At 32.8% G+C, this 11,139-nt stretch overlaps 1 protein-coding gene across 1 annotated transcript; it reads left to right on the top strand.

Annotated features, from left to right (window-relative positions):
- Positions 1-4,864: 4,864 nt before the first annotated feature.
- On the top strand, positions 4,865-7,201 carry LOC149393722 (uncharacterized). Its single transcript, XM_089618398.1, has 2 exons — positions 4,865-5,558; positions 6,713-7,201. The coding sequence occupies exons 1-2, from the start codon at positions 5,039-5,041 to the stop codon at positions 6,946-6,948; spliced, it is 756 nt and encodes a 251-aa protein (XP_089474524.1). The 5' UTR covers positions 4,865-5,038; the 3' UTR covers positions 6,949-7,201.
- The last annotated feature ends 3,938 nt before the right edge of the window (positions 7,202-11,139 follow it).

The raw sequence follows: 11,139 nt of genomic DNA, 5'->3' as shown, positions 1-11,139 counted from the left end.
TTTTTAGAATAAATTACTGAAATGCCCCCTGAACTATGACCCGAGTCAACAGTTGCCCCCTCATAAAAAAAAGTGATCGTCTGTTTACTTTTAATTCTTATTTTGTGTCAAAAACAGTCATTCTGTCTAATTTTCTCTAATTCTGTTATGTTTTGAGGGTAATATAGTAAATGTAGTGATTTCATTTTTTTATTTTATTTTCATTACTTGCTGAGACACACCGCCACCCAGATTGTCGCCGCCAGGCTGGCGAGGTTCGGAGATGGCGATCTCCGCCGGATTCGCCTAATTGTTCGGATAGAATAATGTCTTTGTTTCTGTTTTTATTATCATCGTCAAGCAGAGAGAGAGAGAGAGAGAGAGAGAGAGAGAGAGAGACCTTGATTAGCTGATCCCAAAGCTCATCAGATTAGATTTGGTTGAAAAGAGAAAGAGATATGAAGCTCAACGTGCCTTGGCCGCGTAAGCCATGGAAGCCGCTGCGAAAAGGGTGGTCGCAGAGGAGACCAGAGTCGAGAGAACCCTGGGAACTTTCAGGACTCCTTTGCCAAGTTGTTTGATCCCCAGTGAGAAGTACAAATCATCGGACCGTTCTTCTTTGTTATTGGTCTCACTTGCCAAACTTCCCATATCAAATATGCAAAGTCGTCATTAAAGACTGCATTTTTTTAGGCTCTCAGCTAACCCAGAAAGCTGAAATTAAACTAAATCCAAAGTCCAGGCATTTCAAAGTTCAACATTACAATAAAGCAAATTGTCCAATGTACAGACATGAAATATTTATTAAAAAAAAAAAGAGACAAGATATCCTGAGATATATGAGCATAATTAATCCGATATTGTGAAATAATTGACAGCGATGATTATAAAACTATGCCAAATAAGCAGAGCAGCTCATATAATTATTTCCACAAAGCGCGTTCACATTAAATCCCTGCCAACAATTCGCATCCAAATTCGGTACTAATTTACAGCAACAAATTCAGACAATTCAAGAAAAGGAAAACCCAAAACCTATCCAAAACAAACACACCCATATATTATCTAATTTTTCAGAGCCATCATCGCCTTTTTGGAGTCGAGGCCGGCCGATTCGGCTCTGGCCTTCAGTTCTTCGACCGCCTTTCTTCGCCGAATCGCGTTCCTCGGTCACCGATTCGGCGAAGCCCTAATTTTTTTGGGATATCGCCTAATTCTGGTTCTAGATAGCCCTAATTTTTTATGATATAGGATTTTTGAGTTGTAAGCTGGTTGGATCGTCTTTTTTTTTTTTTTTAATCACGGTGATTGAAAAGCTCAGAAACTTGATGTTGAGAGAAGAAGATGAGTGTTGTTGCGTTATTTTGTTGGAAATGTGAAGGATTTTTTTCATTGATTCAAAAATTAGAAAAAGCGACCGGCTCAGGGTTTTCTTCGTGATAAGTTTATTAAGGACATTTTAGACATTATACCAAGAAATAAGCTTAGGTGGTAAAAAAAATCGAGCAAAAACATAACAGAATGAGAGAAAATTAGACGGAATGACTGTTTTTGGCACAAAATAAGAATTAAAAGTAAACAGACGATCACTTTTTTTTATGAGGGGGCAATTGTGGACTCGGGTTATAGTTCAGGGGGCATTTCAGTAATTTATTCTTATTTTTATTTTTAATTTTTTTGCGTTAAAGTAAGTAATGGAGACTTGTTAGCGCATAAATAAATAATGATTAGTGCGTACAAGACTTATACAAACAAATCAACACAGCGGGAAATAGGTTATAAAAGTACATGTTCTGTTTTATTTTATTTATACGAACTAGTTTTATGGAGATGTGCTGTAGAAAGTAGGTCTTTAAGAATAAATACATGTTAAATCACTGAATTGTTTATTCGAAAACCTATTAATCCGTTTGTTTTTTTTTCCCTCTTGGGGCCCGACACTAGGAACGACTTAATTAGCTCATAGAAAAATAAATGCTAAAAAATTATACAATATCTTAATAAATAACACATAAGGGTCACAAAAAGGGATATAAAGAGGAATACACAGCCCAAAAAAAAAAAATTTTATAGAAAACTTCAATAATTATACTCAGCCATTGAAAAAGAAGAAGTAGAATGACCACACGGCCAAATATATATTTTCTCGCAAATGCTTTGGTGTCTTTGGTCCATCTTGAAAAAATGTAAGTAGGTTAGCAAAAGTAATTGGAAATTTGGAATATTCATATTTTCAACACACACACTCACACACACACACACACACGCACCCATGGCAATTTATGAGAATGGCCTACCTCTAGTACAAACACTTCAATTATTATGTACAGAACAATAAAAAAAGCGGTATTTTTTTTTTTTTAAATATATGCCTTAAATCTCTCATTCCTATCGTCATAATAACTGCAGGTCATTTTCAACCAGGGAATCCAAGATTTCCTCGCCATAAAATGTAACTTGTACACTTGTGTAACTTGTGATAGGCGTCGTTAAATTAAAAAAAAAAATTCAATATTAGTTCATATCGGATTGCATAAGATTTTGTTTTGTTTTGTTTTTGGAGTTATGGGTCTAATGACACCTCCGAAATGCAATTGCGATATTTTTTTGTTTGTTACGAAAATAGAGTTTTCTTTTTATATTTCTTGTCTTAAATTGATTAGGGTGATTTTTTTTTTTTTTTGGAACAATAAAATATCAACAAGAGTGGTATATAGGTTAAACAATTCAGATAATAGCGGTCCTTTTTTGGATAAATAAAGTGACAATGTATCAATAAGAATAAAATATAATCCCACGAGCTTAATATGTGTGGCAACTGGCAAGACGGTACACTTTGTAAAAAAAAGTCTTCCATGTTAGAGCTTAAAGGTGTAAAATTGATAATATGTGTAATGTAAGATTGATTTTTTTTTTTTAATTAACGAATAAATTAGTTCTACTCCTCTCCTACTAACTCATGAACTCATCGTTATGGAAACCGTACGTTTTTGTTCATTGGTTCCTTTAGAAATAATTCGTAAGGTGAAATAGAATATCATGCTAAGAGTTTTACTTTAATTGCTACATTTGCTAGTCTATAACAATAACTTGAACAAAATGGACACTGAACTCAAGAATTGACGTGTCTAATGCTTTAGTCACTTTCAATCTAATACATAGCATTGCATCAAGATTAGCGTCACGGGAACTAATTAATCAACTAATAAATATCTAGGGATAGATAGAACTAATATTTTATTACTTTGTTCAAGGGTTTTTTATTATTATTTTATTTTTATTTTTTTGACAACTAATCACTTGAATAATACCATCACCCGTGATTCTATCAATTATTCAAAAAGTTGGAGTTAAATGGAGAAAGTGAGAAACTATTTCGAAGAAAAAAAATAGGATGACAATAAATCTGTTATATATTTCTATTTATCTTATAAAAGAAATTTTTTTTACAGAAAACTATGGTAAATGATTTTATCATTCATGTCAATCAGAAATTACCAAAAAAGACAATTCCATTGAAGAAAAAAGGAAGAACCTAAAGCCTGGTGATGCAGACATTTCCAAATGAATTAAAATCATTTGAAACCCAAACTCCAAATAAGAACAAACATTAATGCATTGGGAAAGGCTTAAAAAAAAGGTAACCTTTAGGAGTTATATCGGATAGTAGGTAATTGACGGTAAAAAAAAAAAAAATAAAGAGGGAGGAAAAAGAAAACAAAAATAGTAGAGAGTTTTGTCAGAAAACGAGAGCTAAAAAATGTAAGAAAGTGAACGATATAGTTATATTGTCGGATTTGGAAAAATAAAGAAGACTTTTACGTGGATTTGAGAGGGCAATCATAAAAGAGAAGAATATATGCCTAGTATCCCGTCGAAGTGGTAACAGTATGAAAAATAGAAATAAATAAACAAAAGGATAAATTACATAAATACCCCCTGAACTTTTGATCATTTAACAACGTGGTCCCTAGTTTTATTTTTCTTACAGCGTCGCCCTTGAACTTTGACAATCTTACAAACTTAGTCCTTCCGTCAAATTTTGAAAGTATATTCCGTCTATTTTAACTTGTGTGATAACTTGAATATTTAAAATTACCTATATATCATTTATTTAATTATTTTATATTTAAAATTAATAAATTAAAATTAAAAAATTTCATTTTTCATTTTGTTTGTTGTCTTTTTTTAATACTTTTTTTTATACATTTCCATTATACTTTTTTTTCACGATAATAGAAAATTAATAATAAATAATAATTCATTTTTACAATTCATTTTTATTAAAAATTCATATTTTACATAATTATTTTTTATTTTATTTTTTTATATAATAAATAATAATTTTTAATAATATTAAATCATTATAAAATCAATATATTTTTTTTTATTTTACAATTTTGTCCCTGTTTAAATAGTCACATGCCAATCACATGAGAAAAAATGGATGGATTGTTGAGAAAAATAGACGGAAGGACTAAGTTTGTAAGATTATCAAAGTTCAAGGGCGACGTTGTAAGAAAAATAAAAGTAGGGACCACGCTGTTAAATGATCAAAAGTTCAGGGGGCATTTATGTAATTTATCAAAAACAAAAGGGAAACTGTGGGAGTGGGACCCAAATGAAAAGAGCTGGCCCTTTTATTATTTGGTGAATTATTGGAGCGTGTTTTTATAATTCGCTCTTCTACCATTATTACTAGATTAACCATTTATAACACCCTCAAAAAATTATATCACCATAGAGTTAGAGACCATATTTTGCATGTGACTTAGCTTTGTTCCCTCTTATACTTGCAAATTTTGGTCATTTGTGTTCGTGTCCAATCTTCACGAGTCTTGCATATTTGTCACTTCGTAATATTCACATAATATATCTGATATCTCTATGGCTTTTTTTTTAATTAAAAAAAACATGATATATCTCACATAGCTAGCTAAGTTATCTTATGTAATAGGCCTAGCTATAGCTAACTAGTACTCTAGGCTCTTGACTTAGTGTGTGTGTATATATATATTTATGTCACACAAAAGCATTGGCACTAAAGTAGCCATTAATAATGGGTGTGAGCTCAAGCAAGGTTAGGAGGAGTAGAGGTGGTTTGTGTAAGAGAAGTGTTGAGAAGCCAATTGTGTATGAGAGGGTGATTAAGGAGAGCAATGAGAGTAGAAGTGTTGGTGTTGGTTTGGTTATCACACCAACAACATATGAGAGGGAAATGATGGGTTTTGCTTTCAAGAAAGCTGAGTGGAAGCAAGAGAGGATGAAGCTGAAAGAGGAGGTGAGGGTTTTGAGGGAATTAGTGGATGAGAAGGAAGAGATTATTAGAGCGTTGAGAGATGAGAAGGAAGATAGAGAGAAAAATCAGAATAATGGGGTTGTTGAGAGTGTTGATTTTGGTGATGATGATGGTAAGAAGAGTGTTTTGACAAAGTGGGGCTTTTTGGGAGCTCATGAATTGGTGTTGATTGAGCAAATAAGGGAAGAGAGGGCTATGAGAGATGAGACTATTCATAAGTGGAAGCAGCTTTATTTGGCTATCAAGATGGAGCTTGATGATCTCATTCAAAGGACTCATGGTACACACTCTCTCTCTCTCTCTCTCCTCTCTCTCTCTCTCTCTCTCTCTCTCTCTCATTTCGATTGTTCATCAAGCACACCTAAATGGGTACTTGTTTTTTTTTTGTTTTTTTTATTTTTATTTATTTTTATCAAGATATGGCACAAAAGTTCATGCCTTGTAAAAGTTACTCAAGATTTTGAACTACTTTTGTGATTAGTTTACGCTTATCATTTATATCTTATGTTTTGGAATTGGTGGCACATACAAAGTTCTTTTGCTTTGTTGTTGTTATACATATTTGATTAATTATATCCTTTTTATAGCACTATGATAGTTTAGAGTAACAAACACATGATTTAGAAACTTTGGATCTCTACAAAACTCCCTCATGTTTTTTTTTTCTTGGTTCTGCTTCAATTTCTTGAACTTGGATTTGTAGGGCAACAAGTCACATATACATAGGAAATATTATAAGGTTAAAGGCATAATCATGGCATATAATTGGGGTACCCCAACAAAATAAACAATGCTAGTATGGGGATTTGAAAGTTGAATTTTATGGCATTAGTCTTATCTAGACCCACCTTATACGGATGTTTGTTTCTTCATTTAACCGACATCATTTTGATAATGGTGGTTTTTATTATTTTCTTTTCGTATTCCTACTTAATTATTTAGGCATTTATTCCTCGTGTACTTAACTCCACAGGAAAATGATTGACGTATTTAATTTGAAATGTTTGGCCAGTTTGAAGAAATCCATTCATTATAATAATGGACTTTCCATTCTTCTGTGTGCATTTTGACCGATATTTAAACTAGCTTCATTGGACTCTTGCCATGAATTCTAGAGCATCAAGAAGTGTATTTTTTTTTTCAAATATATGGGCCATGGAAGTTGACATTATTAGCAATATTTGTACAATAGCAGAAATGCATTGCTACAATCCTTCTTCAATGCTGGATTATCATTTACTTTGATTTTGAATAATAACTTTATTTTGATTTAAAGTACCCTCAATTAGGTCCTGTTAATTTTTTTCTCGCTTCGATTAAGTTGTGTTAATTATTAATTCGCAATTTTCAAAGGAACCAAATGATTCACCTCACGATTAAATTTAGCCAATAAACAAAAGGAGACAGTTATTTATTTTCTTTATATTTATGCAGAAGGTGGATTGTACTGGAAAGCAGAGGAGGAAGACATAACAGAGGAGCTAAAGAATGATCTAAAAGCCAAAGAAGAGACAATTAAAGAATTAAGGTCAAAATTGGCTTCAATGGAGAAAGAGATGTTCAAGAGGGACAGAGATTCTGATATTTTCAGGCAGAGTCTAAGGATTATGAGCAGCAGTAAAAATCCACCTAGAAAAGTGGTTATAAACCAAGGTGGTCGTAAATTGTAAAAAGATAATTTATTCCATAGACCTTCATAGAAAGAAAGAAAAAAAGAGTGGAAAAAGATTAAATCATATATTGTGGCCGACTTAAGTGGTGCTTATTTTTGTTACTATTATAATAGTAATTAGTATTATTTGTGCTGGAGCTCAGAAGGCGTTTGTTTACTGGCTAGAAGGTTTGTTTGTCTATCTGAAAATAGAATGTAAGGTTCCAAAATAAGGATAACACATAATATGTTGTTTTGGCTTTTTGAGTTGAGCTTGTTATTATGTTACATGTTATCTGGTTACACATACATAAATTTGTCTGATAACTCCGTATTTTTTTTTATCGGAATATTTTTTTGTTTTATTTGGTGAAAGAGATAAGCCTGAATTTGTACAACGAGGAAACAACGTAATCTCTCTCTCTCTCTCTCTCTCTCTCTCTCTCTCTCTCTCTCTCTCTCTCTCTCAGAAGAAGTTGAAGAAAAGTAACAGTATAAAATAATAAAATGACTACCATCAATAAAAATTATAAACCAACTACTCGAATATTAGAAAGAAAAAAAAAAAACTATCGGACACTTGCTTTAATTTGTGAATTTTTTCTTAATTTTTAAATATTTTCGACTAAAATTTTAATGTAAAATTTAAATTAGTTATATACTAAGAAAATTGACAGCAATAATATCGTTTGTCAATTATCAAAAATCAATCAAAACCCAAATATTAACACAAGTAGTACCAACACTGCCGGCCTTGGGCTAAGGCGGGCTAGGCCCAGGCCTAGGGCCCCCCAAAAATTTACATTTTTTGTGCCTATTTTTAAGAAAATTTACATTTTTTACCCTAAAAATTTACACTTTTGGCCCATTTTTTAAAAAATTTACACTTTTGGCCCATTTTTTTTAAAAAATTTACATTTTTTACCCTGAAAATTTAAATTTTTATTAGTATTATAGGACCCCAAAATATTGAATCGCCTAGAGCCCCCGGTGAGTTTGGGCCGGTCCTGAGTACCAAATTGGTCAGGAACTACAACTAGTTTGTGATCAATGTATCACGAAATCAACCCAATTCGTGATCGATTTGAAACTAAATGCGTCAATATTTAGATTTTGATTGATTTTTGTTAAGTGACAAACAATCGATATTATTGATGTCAATTTCCGAGTATACTAAACAACTTTGTAAAATGTTCAAAGAGCTGAAAAACATTAACAAATTTTTAAAACAGTGGGCGTGAAGTAAATTATCCGTATTAAGTTCATTCATAAAATAGTCATATTTAAAAATTTATTAAAATGTAGCCACCGTTGAATTAACGCTGATATTTTTTAAAAGTCAACTTAGTTGATTTTGAAGTTATTATGGTAAAAATTTAATGTATGCCGATTTCGTTTTGAAACAAATAGTTTTTAACATAAACAAACTTATAATCACACTCATTGATTTTGCTTCTAAAATGTAACGTAATTTCAATTATAAACAAACAAACAAACTCGTATTGCATAAAGAAGATTATTTGTAAAACAAATTAATTAATAAAAAAAACATTTTGCAAACAAAATGTTTTCATTTAATAAAAAATATTGTTATTAATTTAATAAATAAACAACTATGCAAAATTATTTTTTAAATAATAAATAAAGATGATTATTTGTAAGCAAGCAAATTAAAAAGGTATTATGAGAAACACTTCCGTTTATTTATGATTTTTTAAAATATTATTTTTGACGTGAGAATCCTCTCGTCAAACAGTCACAAATTTGAATATTTTATTTTTAAATTTATAAACAAAGAATCTCAAATCCTTGATTAATGAATCTTAATTGAGTTTATTGTAGAAATCATATTAATAAAATATACGATAATATAAATAAAGAATTATAAATTGATAATCGAAATTGGACAACAAAAATGAATGTGACTAAACTTATTGAGAAAATCGAGCTCTGACCACAAGGGTGAAGCTTTTTCCTCGTCGAGGAGCGTTGGGAGCGGAGGTTAGACAACGGCCAAAATCGGGTAGGTTGAAAATTTGACGATGCATGGTTGTTGGATTTTTTCCATTAGTTTTCTATTCAGGTGCGTTGGTTTATTTTTATTGGGTATGTATTACCATCTTATGTTGTAAGTGAATAATTTATTTTGTTATTAAGTATTGCTTATTTTTTTATTGAGATAAATTAGTTGTCGTCCACGATCTGGACTTGGATTTCATGTTAGATTTTGTTCTATATATGATAAAAATTCATTCTATTTATAGTCATCGGACCGCGGTTGATTGAATCTTTTCATCAACCACTATAGATATTTTGGACGAGACTTATGCGTGCTCGATTTTTTAATGTTTTTTTCGTTCTTCCCTTTGTCCGAAGCATGCAGAAGATGAATGATCACTTGTTTTTAGTGTTAGATTCATTTGGATTTAAGAATGTGATGTGTTTTGTATTAAAATGTTATTCTCATGTATCTTTGGGTGTTTTACTCGATTTGAATGAGAAAAAGGGACGAAAATTAAAAATAGAATTACAAAGAGTCATGAATAACACAGCACGTACCATTCTATTTAAGTGGAGAATTTATAAAAATGGGAAATTTATTAAGCTAAAAGGAAAATACGTAAACAAACACACTATGCAACTAAAAAGAACAGAGATATTCTTTATTTAAAAAAGAATAAACGCATACACAAAGGTTAGCTAATATAAAGTAGCCTATGTAGGGCTTTCAATTTTCAGTGTCCTCGCTTCTCCTGAGAGACGAAGACTCTAATGATCTCGACCAATAAAGGGTTTTCAAAACTTTTCATCTTTATTTTCTTTTTCATGTTTTGCTTTTGCTTTTTATTATGTTTCAATAATTCAGACTTATTAGATCTGGATTTTGTACCGTTCGATCTTTAACCAGAATGGTTAGTTTCTTTAGATCTGAATCTCATATCTAAGGTATGATTTTTTTTGGGCGTGGATCTCAGCCAAGTAAGAACCCGAAAACCGCAATTTGCAACAAGAGAAGACCGACATTTCTGCTCGTGATTCGTATAGTAATATGATAATGACAGATTACTTGCATAGATGGGTAACCCACATGTTATTTTGTTGTATTCATTGTTAATCACGTTTTTGGATTAGCGTTCCGAACCGTCCGTGGTTCGATCTAGGGTCGGACCCTATGACCGCATGTAGGTTAGGTGTGGTGAAGTTCTTCTATTCTCGTCGTCTTTGTCTCACCGGAAAGTGGTTTCCGACTCCTCGTCACTTCGTCAATAGTCAGCCTTCGTGTTTTTCACGTTCTTTGCGTTCTTCGTGTTTTTCGCGTTCTTTGCGTTCTTCGTGTTCTTCGCGTTCTTCGTGTTCTTCACGTTCTTGTTGAATTTTTAATCCTCTTTGTTGTTCTTGATCTTTTCCGGTTTTTTTTTTTTGTGTTTTGAGAGCTTTTGGGAATTTTGGGAGATTTGAGAGTTTTGAGAGCTTCTGGAGGTTGGTGAGATTTGAGAGCTTTTTGTTCTCCTGAAATTTTTTGGATCCCCTTTTCTGAAAATATGAAGGGGTATTTGTAGGATTTTGAATGTGTAAAGTTATGGAAACTTGGTCGGAGGCATTCTCCGGTTTTGTGGACTTTACTGGAGGGATCTTTCGGTTTTGTGGGTTCTACCGGAGGGATCCTCCGGTTTTGTGGGTTCTACCGGAGGGATCCTCCGGTTTTGTGCGTTTTACTGGATGGATCCTCTGGTTTTGTGAGCTTTACCGGCGGTTTTGTGAGCATTACCGGAGGTGTCCTCCGGTTTTGTGGGTTCTACCGGAGGGATCCTCCGGTTTGAGTTTTACCAGAGGTGTCCTCCAGTTTTGTGGGTTCTACCGGAGGGATCCTCCGGTTTTGTGAGTTTTACCGGAGGGATCCTCTGGTTTTGTGAGCTTTACCGGAGAGATCCTCCGGTTTTGTGAGCTTTACCGGAGGTGTCCTCCGGTTTTGTGGGTTCTACCGGAGGGATCCTCCGGTTTTTGTGAGTTTTACCGGAGGGATCCTCTGGTTTTGATGGTCCTGGCGGAGGGGTCCTCCGGTTTTGAGTCGTTTTTGCATTTGGATTGTCGTTTTTCCCGTACGAAAAACGACGCCATAACATTCATGATTGTTTTTGGTCTACGTTTCATCTTCTTCATGTAGAAGTGTTTTTTTTTTTTTTTTTTTTTTTTTTTTTTTTTTTTTTTT

This window comes from Urtica dioica, chromosome 6 (assembly GCF_054948205.1).
Source record: "Urtica dioica subsp. dioica isolate 48M chromosome 6, U.dioica_male_clone48M_v1_H2, whole genome shotgun sequence".
Lineage (NCBI taxonomy): Eukaryota > Viridiplantae > Streptophyta > Magnoliopsida > Rosales > Urticaceae > Urtica > Urtica dioica.
This window is presented reverse-complemented; position numbering and strand designations above follow the sequence as displayed.